This window comes from Brachypodium distachyon, chromosome 2 (genome assembly GCF_000005505.3).
Source record: "Brachypodium distachyon strain Bd21 chromosome 2, Brachypodium_distachyon_v3.0, whole genome shotgun sequence".
In the NCBI taxonomy this organism is placed as follows: Eukaryota; Viridiplantae; Streptophyta; class Magnoliopsida; order Poales; family Poaceae; genus Brachypodium; species Brachypodium distachyon.
In genome coordinates this window covers 7992990-8008395 of record NC_016132.3, presented here as the reverse complement: position 1 = coordinate 8008395, position 15406 = coordinate 7992990, and the positions used below count along the sequence as shown (strand labels likewise).

The 15406-nt window shown below is 42.1% G+C and overlaps 1 protein-coding gene and 1 non-coding gene across 2 annotated transcripts; both read right to left on the bottom strand.

Annotated features, from left to right (window-relative positions):
- Positions 1–4739: 4739 nt before the first annotated feature.
- LOC100829694 lies at positions 4740–13615 on the bottom strand. The gene is made up of 6 exons (XM_003566675.4): positions 13405–13615; positions 12925–12975; positions 12745–12796; positions 11678–11736; positions 11072–11117; positions 4740–5157 (listed from the first exon to the last, which is right to left on the bottom strand). Exons 1-6 carry the CDS (start codon positions 13474–13476, stop codon positions 5030–5032), a joined length of 408 nt encoding a protein of 135 aa, XP_003566723.1. The 5' UTR covers positions 13477–13615; the 3' UTR covers positions 4740–5029.
- On the bottom strand, positions 7036–7159 carry MIR7770 (microRNA MIR7770). The gene has a single exon (NR_127061.1). It is a non-coding gene; the product is annotated as a microRNA MIR7770 (primary transcript).
- Positions 13616–15406: the final 1791 nt, after the last annotated feature.

Below are 15406 nucleotides of genomic sequence, written 5' to 3'. Positions count from 1 at the left end.
TTCCTAAGTATTGTTGTAAATAAATTATAATGACCGTTGTCAACTATATTGTAATATTACATTATTGTATCAGCACTTTGGTACCTACATATTTAACATATGTATTGTAAATTACGATATTGTATCATCAATTTAATACATAAATACATTTGTATGTATTCTATATATCTATTAAGAACGATATTAAAATTCTTCCTTTTCCATATATAGTTTTATACGGGAGTCAATCCAAAATGGACGAAAAACTTTGCCTTGTGGACAGCGCCACTACAAACACTATACTTAGGAAAACAAAATATTTTAAAACCCTTACTAAAACGCAAGGGAATATTTTGACAATCGCTGGACGCGATACATTAATTGTTGGCTCTGGACGTGCCATCATCACACTTCCTATGGGTACACAAGTAATAATCGAGGACGCTTTATTGTATCCCGATTCAACTTGTACCCTAATAAGTTATAGGGATATCCGTCAAAATGGGATTCATATTGAAACCCACGATGACAACAATGAGGAATTTCTCCTATTTACAAAAAGAAACGGATATGGCAAACAAATTCTTGAAAAAATTCCTTTTTTATCGTCCGGATTGTACTATACATACATAAAACCTATAGCCCATGTTGTGTATAAAATAATTTTTCAGAATGTCAATATATTCCAGACTTGGCATGATCCCCTTGGTCACCCCGGTATCGGGATGATACGGAAAATTATTAATAATTCTGTTGGTCATAATCTTAATAAAGCAAAATTCCCAAAATCTCAGGATTTTGTATGCACAGCATGTGCACAAGGCAAGCTCATTTTAAGACCTTCTTATCTTAAAATACAAGCGGAACCACTCCAGTTCCTCGAACGAATTCAAGGAGATATTTGTGGTCCTATCCAACCATTGTCTGGACCATTTAGATATTTCATGGTCTTAATTGACGCATCTACAAGATGGTCTAATGTGTGTCTACTTTCCACACGTAACCATGCATTCGCAAACATAATGAGCCAAGTAATTAAACTAAAAGCTCATTATCCAGAACATCGAATTAAAACAATTCGAATGGACAATGCCGCTGAATTCTCCTCACGCGCCTTCAATGATTATTGCATGGCATTAGGAATCGAAGTTCAACACTCAGTCCCATATGTCCACACACAAAATGGTTTGAATGAATCTTTTATTAAGAGAATTAAATTTATTGCAAGACATTTATTACAGAATTGTAATTTACCAACAACTTGTTGGGGTCATGCGGTTATACATGCCGCTAATTTAATTCAATTGCGACCAACTGCATATCATACTACTTCTCCCCTTCAATTTGTACATGGAAATCCACCAAGTATTTCCCATCTGCGAAAATTCAGTTGCGCTACATACGTACCGATCTCACCACCACAACGTACATCAATGGGACCACATAGAAAATTGGGGATCTATGTGGGGTACAAATCACCGTCAATTATCAAGTACCTAGAACCTCTCACAGGGGATCTATTCACTGTCCGGTACGCTGATTGTATTTTTAATGAGGATTATTTCCCGGCATTAGGGGGAGAATTAAAGTACCAAAAACAAGAATGCCAGGAAATCAATTGGAATGTCGAAGGCATTTCCGCCTCAGATCCACGTACTCAAGAAACTGAACAACAGGTTCAGAAAATTATAAATTTGCAACATATTGCGAACAATCTACCAGACGCATTTGTTGATACAAATGTTTAACTAAATCATATAATCCTGCACAGAACATACCCGAAAGAGTGGAGGTACATATAAAAAATACCCAACCTCCTGCACCTACCGTTCAAAGGAAGAGGGGGAGAGGTACGATAACTAAAAAGGATCTAGCTTTAAGCAAGCAACAAAAGGAACAAACGAAGAAGCCGCGGCAAAGAAAACAGAAGAATAAGCCTTCTGAACCTCTTTCAACAACAACAAATGTGAGTCAACATTTGATTGACCGAGATCAATTGGGTAATATACACCCAGTGGATAAACAACATCCACAACCCAGCTCAATAGTGCACTCAATTACTGATGCTGGGACATCGGAAAACCTGGACTTAACCCCAAAGGGAAATCGCGAACAATCACAAAAGGTAAATGAAATTTCCACAAATTAATTTGACACTGGAGAACTATACAATAGAAAGACTACGTTTGTTGACACTTATTTCTCAACTAAGATTGCAAACAACCTTTTAAATGATCATGATCCAAAGACCATAGCTGAGTGTGAAAAACGCTCCGACTGGCCTAAATGGAAGGATGCAATTGAAACAGAAATAGCCTCGCTCAATAAAAGGAAGGTATTTATAAAAGTAATACCTACACCTTCAAATGTTTTCCCAGTGGGATTCAAATGGGTTTTTGTCCACAAAAGGAACGGAAACAATGAGGTGGTGAGATACAAAGCGAGACTAATAGCACAAGGGTTCACGCAGAGACCCGGCATTCATTTCAATGAAACATATTCTCCGGTTATGAGTGGAATTACTTTCCGATATTTAATCTCATTGTCTGTTCAAAATCGTCTATCTATGCAGTTGATGGACGTCGTGACTGCATATCTTTATGGGTCATTAGATTCGGACATTTACATGAAGGTTCCCGATGCAATCCAAATTCCGAATACTAACGCAAGACGCAACATGTACTGTGTAAAGTTGAATAAATCTTTATATGGTTTAAAGCAGTCGGGTAGAATGTGGTACAACCGACTAAGTGAGTTTCTCATTAAAAAGGGTTACTCTAACAATGATGACTGCCCATGTGTATTCATCAAGAAATCCAAAACAAGATTTTGCATTATCTCTGTATATGTTGATGATTTAAACATCATTGGCAATAAACAGGATATTGATGAAGCTCGTAATTATCTAATGACGGAATTTGAAATGAAAGATTTGGGTAAAACCAAGTTCTGCTTAGGTTTATAACGTGAGCACCTTCCTTCGGAAATATTGGTTCACCAAGCTACATATATCCAGAAAATCTTGAAGAAATTTAACATGGACAAATCCTATCCATGCAAAACACCTATGGTAGTTCGATCTCTAGGCGTAGAGAAAGATCCATTCAGACCAAAAGGTGATGGAGAGGAAATTTTGGGATCTGAATTCCCATATCTTAGTTCCATTGGAGCATTAATGTACTTAGCAAATTGCACTCGGCCGGATATTTCATTTGCGGTAAATTTACTAGCTAGACACAGCGCAGCTCTAACAAAACGCCATTGGGCAGGAGTCAAGCAAGTTTTTCGCTACCTACAAGGCACTAAAGATCTAGGTCTATATTTCCAAAAGGAAAACCAAGATTCTGAATTAATCGGATACACTGATGCTGGCTATTTATCTGATCCCCACAATGCTAGATCCCAGACCGATTTCGTGTTCCTACACGGTGGGACAGCCATATCGTGGAAGTCTTCTAAACAGACCCTAGTGGCTACATCCACAAATCATTCGGAAATAATAGCCTTATACGAAACATCTCGTGAAAGTGTATGGCTACGCAGAATAATTAACCACATACAACAACCATGTGGTACTGGTTCGATTGAATCACCAACAATTATCTATGAGGATAATTCTGCTTGTGTTACTCAGATGCAAACAGGTTATATAAAAAGCAATATAACTAAACATATTGCACCTAAATTATTCTATCCTCATAAATTACAACAAAATGGGGAGATAAATATCTTGCAAACCAAATCATGTGATAACCTCGCAGATTTGTTCAGTAAGTCCTTATCCAACTGCACATTTCAGAAATGTGTATATGTGATTGGTATGCGATGACTAAAAACTTTGCAAGCATCAGGGGGAGTATTCACCTGATTTTAACCCTGTTCATAACATCATATTGCACTCTTTTACTATTATGAGTTTTACCCACTAGTTTCTCATAAAAGGTTTTTAATGAGACAATATTAACATAAGATTATATGTCATATTTTCTATTTTCCTCACCGGGGTTTTTGTGGATAATATACAAGACATGTTTATTGTTCACATAATTCAATGTGAATTATCAAGAGACAATATTCAAAATATGTTATACCATTTTCTTCTTATTTTTCCCATTGGGTTTTTAAAAGGAGTTTTCATAACATATCGATATTATTATTATTTCCTCAATATTTTTCCCACAGGGTTTTTGGAGGAAATTACAAGATTAAAAGATTCCATGATGATTTAAGAATATACAAATCAATGGAGCAAATTGATTAAGGGGGAGTGTTGAGAATAATTATTTATGATCAATTAGGATTAATTGTTAGTTAATTAATAGTTAATTAGACAGTTAGTGTTGTAACTGTTCGTGTCTGGGGACACCAATGCATGTAGTGGTGTCTCTTCCCCTTGTATAAGTATAATCATCAATCAATGTAACAGTACACGGATTTCATTCTAACATTACAGACGACAAGCATGAGGACTCAGGATAGTGATGTAGTAGCAAAGATTGGAAAAGCTTTAGGGACTATAGTAAAAGTTGCAAAGATGCAAGTTCGTTAGAAATTCACCTCCGAATTTTCATAACAGCCACGTATACACCACGTGGCACTTTTGAGCTCTAAAATAAAATTTGGACTGAAAGTGTTCACGAGTGCCAAGTTTAATGTGCTGAATGCATGATTTACAAGTTGGTGGACTAAAATGTTCCCACCTGCCAAGTTTGTGGATCTCTGGTGTGATTTTCTCAATTTTAAACATGACAAGAAGAGACTCGATGAGTTTAAACTTCATAACTTATGTTGCCAACAATCTGAAGTATGAACTATGTTTTACAACAAATTATTAACCCAAGATAGATCAGCCCAACCTATACACCAAAAGAATGTGAATGGAGCATATCTATGTTTTTTTTCTCTAGAATACAGCATATCTAAGTTATAATAACGTCATTCCACGGGAATGTCTTGGCATTTACAAAAGCATCACCTATTACCAGGTGGTAAGTACCAACATAGATTTTGTAGAGCGGTACACTTGTGGCGGGTCTGTTCCGCCGGTAAGTTACAGCGGCGTGGAGCCTCTGCTCTTGTGCATGTTGTCGTGAGAAGTGGAGCGGGCAAAGGAGGGCGATGACATAGCCGCATGACAGGATGAAGAAACAAGCTGTGCAAGGGCTGGTATTGTACCACCTACAGATAGAAATGAATCTTTAGCTCATCAAATAATATTTAAAAAATTCACATAAACCATTTTACATGCTGTAATATGTGAGTTTGCAGAAAACCCAGTTCCTTCTTTGCTTAATTGTGACAGAATACCAAACAATTTAATCTACAGATAAAGCAAAATCTAGCATAACACTTAAACAGAAACTTATATGTGAAAACACTAATCCTGCTAACCATTTCTTATTTCTAAAAAGATAGCGGCTAAGAAACCACATCCTATCTACCGCTGCCTGCACAGTACATATCAGATGTACCGTATTACTGCAATACCGCTGTTATTACTCCAATGTACTACAACTCAAGTAAAGTAATTCCACCCCATGATCCTCACATTAAATCAGCGGTTCAAAAATAAATGTTTAAGGAGAAACATTTATCCTTCAACAGACATCACTTTATAAGTCAGTCTAGAATGCATGTCAGAATTTTTTCGTTCACATTAGCAGAGAAAACGTAAGATATGACAACATACTTTCATATTTTCTTGACGATAGAATAAAATATTCTTTGGAAGATACGATACTCACTAGCATAAGACTTTATTTACTAATAAAAGTACTAACACCTCACACTACAAGAAAATCATAGCATACTATGAGAAAGTTTCTCAAGGCAAGTCTCTGTTGTTGCCGAACCAAGGCAAGCAAAAGCGCAAATGCTCGAATAACTGCACGCAAAAGGCTCCTTCCTCGCCCTGGACAAGTTTTGTGCACACATACCACGTGCCTCTGCCAGAGCCCAGGTCATGGTGCTGCCACGTCGCATGTCACCTAGCATCCTCAGTCAACATCCGTCCGTCCCATACCCACAGGCGCAGACCAGCTTTGCACACTCTCAGGTGTACATGCAGGAACTGCTGGTACCGGAGAGGAGCGAAGGCACGGTGCGCACATGCGGGTATGGGCAGGACGGGCGCTGATCGAGGATGCTGTGTGACATGGGATGTGGCGACGCCATTTGCCACGCCACAGAGGCAAGTGGTAGGTGTATACACCATACCTGTCCAAGGCAAGGAAGGAGCTAGTGGTGGAAACGGTGGTTGCTGCTGTTGTGGCGCGGAGTTGTTCGAGCGCTTGTGATGGTTCGGCGACAGAGAACCAGGGGGGAATCGGGAGCCCCAGCACCAAAACTTGTCATTTGTGGGTAACAGAGCATATGTTGACTGTAGGTCATGACCCCAAGTTTTGGATAGGAAAATGAAAGATCCATAGGACAAAACTCATAATTTTAGTCTCACGATTATCACATAATCTTTGACCCTCTTTGCTAAAGATGGAACACTTCCCCGGTACTGAAGCTGAAGACTACCAAGGAGATCTATTTCTATTTGGCAAGTACCTCATGAGGCTGATCAAAGTGTTGGACCTACCCGTGACTAAGGCGTGGCACGAGACCGAGGGACACAACAACTAGACAAGACTCGCATCTTTGGACGCTAGAGGGAACCCAAGACGGAGGACATCACCACCATCAGCAAGATGGCTAGGAGTAGTGAGCGACATCATGCATGATGCGATAGCGCGCCTCTGTGGACGTCATCGCAAGGAGCTGGACAGCTACTGTTCCAGCCATTTGGGATAGGAGAAGCCCAATGGTCTGCCAGTTGACCTCACGAATAACTACAAGAGGAAGTACTCGCCCATGTTGGGGTACAATAAGGACTTGGAGCAGTATATCAAGAACCTTCAGGCGGACCACTACCAGGACTTGGAGAAGCTGAAGACCCGTGAAGAGTATGAGATCGAGGCCTTACGCTCAGATCTGGACAACAGTGAGCGGAAAATCTGGAAGCTGAAGGCTCAGCTAGAGAAGAAGCAAACCCAGAACAAGAAATTGTGCACTGAGAACCTCTCTTTGAAGGCCCGTCTAGACAAGCTAGATAGTTAGTGTTGAGCTGTGCACCGAGAACCTCTGGACTACTATCTAGCTTGTCTAGACAGGCTTTCAAGGAGAGGTTCTCTGTGCACAATTTCCTGTTCTGGACTTGCTCCACCAGTTGAGCCTTGAGCTTCTCGATCTTCCACTTTTGTTGTCTAGATCCGAGCGCAAGGCCTCGATCTCATGTTCTCATATCTCATACTCCTCTTCGAGGTCTTCAGCTTCTAGCGCAGGTCACCATTGTCTCTCGAGTCCTGCAGTGGTCTGCCTAGAGGTTTTTGATATATTGCTCCAAGTCCTGGTTGTAGCCCAGCATGGGTGAGTACTTCCTCCTGTAGCCGGTTGTGAGTCCCAATGGCAGACCATTGGGTTTATGCCATCCCAAACGACCGAAATAAAATTAGTCCAGCTCCTTGCAATGATGTCCACATAGGCGGGCTATCGCATCAAGCACGATGTCGTTCATTACTCTTGCTAGCCGTTGTGGATCTTGCCAATGGTGATGTCCTTTGTCTTGGGTTTCTTCAGTCATCCAAGGATGTGGATCTTGGCCTTCCAGTTGTTGTGCCCCTCGGTCTCACGCCACGCCTTGATTGCAGGCACGAGCAGGTCTAGCACGTCAGTTAGCCTGATGAGGTACTTGCTAAACAAAAATAGATCGCCTTGGTAGTCATCAGCTTTAGTCCAGGAGTATCATTCCATCTACAGCTTTGAAAGGATGAGGATTTAGCAAAGAGGGTCAAAGATTACGAGAATAATTGTAAGACTGAAATAATGAGTTTTCTCCTAAGGTTCTTTCCTATTTCTATCAGATCGATGATGCGCCACTGCTTGTCATCAGGGCGAGGGAAAAATGTGATTGAGTTGTGCTCGTAGTGTTGGACTGAAGAGGTATCCTGGACAGCTATTGGTATGGCCCATTAGGCCCACCTAACTAGACATTATACATGTGTTGTCCCTGCTCTCTAACCCTAGCCACCATTGTGAAACCTGAGAGGTGAGCTCCTGCCCCTGGTTACTTCATGGTATCAGAGCAAGGTTCACAGCTGGGATAGGCAGGCTGAGAGGGAGAGAATCCCACTCCTAGATCTGCTTAGGATAGGAGAAGCAGGGGTGAAGGAGAGAGAGGCTGGAGCAAGCAACAGGAGGTGCATCTCAGGCGGAAGAGATGGGAGATGCTCAGGGATTGACGAAGGTGTTGGAGAAGCTGCAGATTTTGTGGACAAAAGGGCTGACAGGAAGGGTGAAGTGAGAGAGCCAGCAGATAAGCTGGGAAGAATGGAAGAAGTGGAGTATTATTGATTCAATGGTGCGGGCATGGATGCTGAACTCTTTAACTCCAACTATTGCTACTTCTGTGGAGTCATTATCCAGTGCAGCAGAGATGTGGATGACCCTGGAAACAATGTATTCAGGCAAAGGAAATGTGATGGTGATAGCTCAAGTGGAGGATATGGTGCATGATATGAAGCAAGGAGAGAGGTCGGTACTGGAATATGTGGCAGATCTGCAGCATCTTTGGACTGATTTAGATCACTACGATCCATTGTTGTTGTCACATGCTGAATGTGTGTTGGCTGCTCAGAAATGGATTGAGCGTAGGCAGGTAATGAAATTTCTCAAAGGGCTGAACCTTGAATTTGAGGGAGGCGTGCTGGACTGTTTCATCAACCCACTCGTCCTTCACTCAAGGAGGCCATCGCAGCAATGGCTCAGGAGGAGGTGAGACTAAAGATGACGACGAGTGAAGGGCTGTTCAGGGACATTCAGCATTTGTTGCAACTGAAAGAAAAGAGATACGGGACTGTTTTAATTGTGGGATAACAGGCCATCTGAGTTATGAATGCACAGCTCCAAAGCGTGGAAGAGGAAGAGGCTATAACAAGGGAAGGTACCGAGGTGGAAGAGGTAGAGGTGGCCACAACTCTGGACCTTCGAGGGCACATGTGGCAGCTGCAGAATGGAAAACCGCAAGTGCATCGCAATGGGAGTTGAAGAATAAAGGTCAGGTGGACAACAACTTCGGAAACTTTGATCATGTTGTCTACACAAAAGAAGGTAACTCTGCAAATGCGTCTATATTTCCCCATAAATCCTTCTCAGAATGGATACTCGATTCTGGAGCTTCAAAACATGTTGCGGGAACTCTCAATGAACTAGATGATGCCCCGCACGTTGTTGCAGAAATTTTTAGTTAACATAAAGAGTATTCAAAGTTGAAACATATAATAAAATTGTACATTTTTCACTTAGTGGGAATAACTTGATGGAAGTAACATGCATGCATGTGCAAAAGTATGAGTTTTCCACTAAATAGGTGTGAACAAATTAATTATGTGATGATGTGGCATGCTGCATGTTTAGAGAAATCAAGTAGTGGATTGCTTCTACTTAGATATAGAAGATTTGATCATATATCCAGTATCCACCCGAACATAACGAAACAATTCAAACTGCTGATGGCACCCCACAACCAATAAAGGGAGTCGGAACAGTTCAGTGTACACCATGCATAAAATTGTCTTATGTACTACATATTCCAGCTTTTCCTGTTAATCTAGTGTCATTAAGCTCATTAATTGACCAGTTGGACTGCCGGATAACACTTGACAAATACATGTGTTTGATTCAGGGGAGGCAGACTTGCAGGAAGCTTGGGACAGGAACCAGGCATAATGGGCTGTGGTATGTGAACCGAGGGGCATCCAGAAGCTCGGTGCTTGCAGCTATGCTGGGAGAAAGGGAGACAATGGCAATTATCCATCATTGTCGAATGGGTCACATGTCTTTTGAGAAAATGAGTAGTGTTTCCTGATGTAATGAGTGGGGTTGATAAGAACAAACTCAAGTGTGATGCATGTGAATATGCAAAACACACAAGAACCACTTATGTTAGCAAGGGTCTTAGAAGTATCTCTCCATTTATGTTAATCCATTCTGATGTGTGGACATGTCCAGTTGTTTCTGTCAGTGGGATGAAATATTTTGTGACATTCATTGACTGCAATACTCGTATGACATGGATTTATCTCATACAACATAAATATGAGGTATTCCAACGCTTCCAGGATTTCTACTCCTATGTGAACACTCAATTTCATGTGCATGTGTAGGCGATCCAGACTGATAATGCGACAAAATATGTGAACAAGAACTTAGGTATATTCTTTGTCAATGAAAGGCATACTGCATCAGACTTCTTGCCCAGATACCCCACCATGGAATGGAGTTGCGAAGAGAAAGAATCGCCATATTCTGGAAGTTGCTCGCTCCTTAATGTATACAATGAATGTTCAAAAGTTTTTGTGGAGTGAAGCTGTAATGACAGCAACTTATTAAATCAATCATACTCCCTCAAGAGTTATTGCCATGAAGTCACCTTGTGAGATGCTACTAGGGGAGAACAAATTTTTGGTTCCATCTAAGTTATTTGGCTGCCCATGCTTTGTTCGAGATCATTCATTTCATGTCAATATAACATGGCGTTTAAGACAGCCATGATATGCACATGTTAGCTAGATGCATGTCAGCTATGTGCGAATTGTGGTGTCCACCTATTGGTTGTGGAAAATTGCTTCAATGATACTAAATAGTTCTTGATCAAATGGGATTGAAACTGTGCAAATAAATTATAACTACCCACAAGAGCATATCTAAGTCAAGATAACTACAAGAGAATTGTTTGAGCAAGAACTCAAGAAACATTGTTGCTCTAATGGCAGAATAGTAAAAGTAACTTGCCATAGGGCATCTGGCAAAAGTGTGTTTGCCGCACGGACTAGGTGAAATGTTACTAGTAATAAGAACTGTCAAGCGAAGCCACGAAACAAAATTGTTCCGATAGACAACTCTAAATTGAATGGAAAATTAATCTGCCAAACATGATATCAAGAAAAGAAAATATATATGAATTTTAAGCAAAATGGATCTGTGAGCACAAAATAGGTAAAAATACAAACTGTCAAAATAAAGTAAACATAGAAGAGTATTGCTTGACCTGCTAATCCAGCACATGCAGAAGAGAATACAATAACCGGAGGAGCCTGCAGACAAAACAAAGACCCAGATTCAATTAAACAATAGCATCCTCGTGCGATCTTTGCAATCAACATCAAGCATCTTTATTTTAATTCTCGGAAGGAAAAACAAAGAACAATAACACTGGTGCAGAACATTTGGAACAAATTTCTATCAGGGTGCAACTATGGCTATACAGTAAGCAATAAAGCAATTATAACCATCCAGGGAGCTTGTTAGTGGTTACAGTAACAGAACTTGCTGGTGTAAATGAATTGAAAATGATGGTGTGAAATTAATCACAGGGGAACTATAGATTATTCAGCGCTCTGTCCAGACACCACAACATGACTTATGGGTGTTTAGAACAGTTTTTACAAGGAAACTAGAGAGCTTGATGACAAGTCCACAAAAGGAACCATCGTTTTCGCTAGATTCAGTGTTATTGATAACTGTTTGTGTGGTATCTGACTATTAGAGCATCAAGTGAAAAAACAACTTGGAACTGCATCACTGGAAAAAAATCATGCTAAACAGGACAACGATAAGATACTATCAACATTGTAAAAAACAACAATGTACTTACACCAATGAGAAAATGTATCCACATTGGCCCTTTTATGTAACGCCGAACAACAGGCATAGCTACATAAAAAATCCAAAATATATGTTAATAGAAAGATATTATTAATTATTTAATTGTATTTGTATAGCAGCAAAAGTAGATCAAGCATAAATGAATCAATACTATATTCTAGATTCATTTGGGGCAAAAATAAAAAGCAGGATCATCTACTTAATGTAAATGAAGCTGAGCAAACATGGTGTGTAATGAAGGGAAAAGAAACTTCAGTGCACGTAGACATGTACAGGGATGGGATTTACAAGAACATAAAGAAAGCGTTTTGGACATAGCAAAATACTGCATGCATGTATGAATCTATGAATATTGTCTCAAGATCTGAAATACTGTTGAGGATCACTATAAGGTGAATGATAGGGATTACCACGCCAATTAGCAAATGAGGTAACATAACTGCTGCTAACTACATTACAGTTCATTAGGAACATGGGGAAGGAACCAAAACTCACATGCATACATATAACAGTTGTCCTGCAAATACACCAGCAAGTGCTAACTACTCCCTCCGATCCACAAAGTGTCGCCCACTTAGTATAAAATTTGTACTAACTTAGTACAAAATGGGCGACACTTTTTATGGATCGGAGGGAGTAACTGAAAATTTAGAGCAACTAAATGTCAAAGATTCATTATAAACATGGTAAAGGAAAATAGATTTATTATAAGTTTGACCAAGTTTATAGAAAAAATCAATATCTACAATACCAAATATGTATACTATGAAGATATATATCATGAAGAATTTAATAAAACTAATTTAGAGTTGTAGAAATTGGTAGATTTTTCTATAAACTTGGTCAAACTTAAACAAGTTTGACTTAGGACAGAGATGGAACATCTTATACAAAGGAACGGAGGGAGTAAATAATTTGTCCCGCGAATACATCAACGAGACTATTCTTCACATTATAAATCATTTGTCTGACAAATACACCAGCGTGTGCTAAGTAGCTGAAGGTTTAGAGCAACTAAATGTCTCAACCAGTCTCAACAAAAGGTAGCGGCCTTACCATGATTAAAAGCATAAAATGCACCTGCAGTGCCCCCAACAGCGGAACCAATCTGTTACAATTTGATAATACATATTAGAGCATGAGAGAAAAACCAGAACAAAAGCCAATATTTGGAAGATAAATGTACTGTACTGTACTAAAGAAACGAATAACTTGCAGTAAAGGGCGAGAACAGACCATAGAGAAGCTATCTCGAACCAACGGAGTCACCGTCCAGCTGCTTGTTTCCTTCAAACAATCCCGAAACTTGTATTAATCAACTTTCATTAAAAGAAAATTCCCAACGAATTGGATCAGATAAATTAGTCGATAACAACTTGGAACGCCACATTTGATTCAGCAAACACAAGCATATGTAAACAGCAACCGCTTTGCAAAAATTGAACATCTACAGAGTAAGAACGACACATCAGAATGACACACAGATCCCGACGGAATCCAACAGAAGGAGGCAAAACTAGCAACGAATTCACCACGAGCATGATCCGTGGCAGGAGGTAAGCCCAGGACAACGACCAACCAACGAAAGAGATAGGCAGCAGCGTGTCAAACGAACGCAAGGCAAAGCAACACAAAAGCGGCGGCGGCGGCGGCAGACGCGGCCCGTCCGAGGAGTTGGAGGAGGAGAAGGCGATCTGGGTCGATTCATGACCATACCATGTCCTTGGAGAGCGGGCCTGCGCAGTGGTGGCACCTCTTGGGGAGCTCCGGGGCGGCGTGTCCCGCCATGGCGCTTTCCGCGCTCCGCGCGCAAGGTGGTCGACGGGTGGATTCGATCCGTCCCCGTGCTTTGCTCGCGGGAGGAAGGGGAGCGTCTGGATGAGCTGGCTCCCTGTGACCCGACGCCGCAGCCGCAGGAAACAAAACGAACGAACGAGCCCTTCTTCTCTTTTCGTTAAAACCCTGCGGTTTTGGAGCGGCCTCGATGTGGCCACCGCTCGAGCCGCCCGACCGCAGCCGTCCGATTGCCTCTTTCTTTGTCTCCAAGGCTTTGTGCATGGGCCGATGGCTAGCTAGGCCCATACTGAAGCGGGAGTAACCGTCAGGCCCAGGAAGCGACGCGGGCGCAGTATAGAAATTGCCTTCTTTTAATAAAAAAAATTCTGTAACAGGCAAGGAAATTATTGTGAATATTCCTCCTACTGGTAGTCTGACTCTGGTATACCACGCACCAGAGGTATACTTGGGCATGGTGGTATTATGAATCTCGGATACCGTTTGTTGGTACAGGTCAAAAGGCAAAAGATAAGACTGGCTTGAAGGAAGAGCAAACGATTATACTGTAAATACAGAAGCGAAATCTTCAAAGGCCTTTTGATGGATTAAAGGTATTTGGCTGGAAGCTGTCGAACCCAACAGATACAATTGAGAATACGACGACACCTAAGCACTTGAGATCAATTAAATTTATGTGGTGCTTCTGAAAATACTTGGGGATCATGTTGTTGTTTCTCCATTGCACAATAGCCACTGATGAGGACATTTCATAAGCCCCATTGGCTGCCATACAATGTGTTGCTGCTCTTTCGCGGAAACTGCAAACACACACACGCGCACACAAGTTTGGGATAAATGGCCAGGCCAGGGCGACACAGCGGCTCTCCAGAGGATAGCACACCGATACTTGAACAAGCAGCAGACTGAAGGTAGGAAATGCAATAGTGGTTATTCTCACAGTGAAGACTATAAGTCTATAACACAGTTAGTTACTGAAGGTAGCTTAGGTAGGAAATGCCGAGCAAGGGGGGCGAGCATTGTCGCCATGCCGCCATGGGCGCGGGCGCGGCCGGCTTGGAGCGGCTCGAGAGAACGAGTAGCCTCTTCACCATTCTGAAGGAAGAAATCCCAGTTTAGGCCGCGATCTCCGACAGCAAAAGCGCCGAACAAACACTCCTCCCGTAAACTTGACGAAACGATCGCACGCTCGCAATGTTATCGGTGGGCACAGCGAAAAGCGGAAAGAAAAGGCGAAGCATTTATTGGATCAGAGCTGTAGCGGGAGACAAGATTAACATCGGAAGGCAAAAATCTACTACTCCACCACGCTACTAAGCCACAAGCAGGAAATGCTGGAACCAGTACAAATCTGGTGACGAACAGAACAGCTGGTCACGGGTGCGGGGCCTGCGGGTTGTGCCGGGCGTTGGCGCCGCTGGGCGGGTAGTCATCGGTGGTGACCTCCATCTCCACCCGCCTCGCCGCCGGCCATTCCTCCTCCCCCGCGGCCGTCGCCGTCAACCCGCGCGCCGCCGCCTCCTGGTCCTGGACACCACGGATCAAACGGAAAACGCTTTTATTTGCGGACTGCGGACGGTTTTGGTAAAGCCAAAATAGAGGGGAAGGAAGGAAGAGAGGGGCGAACCTGTCCTGCTCCTGCAGCCTTCTTCTCCAGCGCAGCCGCTGCTCCAGCCTTCCGATCGGTACTCGCTACAAGGAAGCAGCCGGAGCACTAAGCCTACAGCGCATGCTCATACCAAGATTCCAAGAACAGATTTGGCCATAGCTCGCGTGTACCTGGAGAGGCCGCCGCGGCGTGGAGGCGAGCAAGGCAGCAGAGGGAGATCAGCACCATGAGCGCCGCGAAGAGGCGCAGGCCACCCAAGTGCCCGCTGCTCCGTTGTCGTCGCTGCTGCGCCATCAGATGCATTGCCGACCACGA

Coding starts and splice junctions, on each gene's coding strand:
- LOC100829694 (XM_003566675.4), bottom strand. CDS start 13,476: ATGGCGGGACACGCCGCCCCGGAGCTCCCCAAGAGGTGCCACCACTGC. Junction 12,797..12,924: donor TTCGAGATAGCTTCTCTATG/GTCTGTTCTCGC, acceptor AAATTGTAACAG/ATTGGTTCCGCTGTTGGGGG. Junction 5,158..11,071: donor TGCATGTGCTGGATTAGCAG/GTCAAGCAATAC, acceptor TTCTATCTGTAG/GTGGTACAATACCAGCCCTT.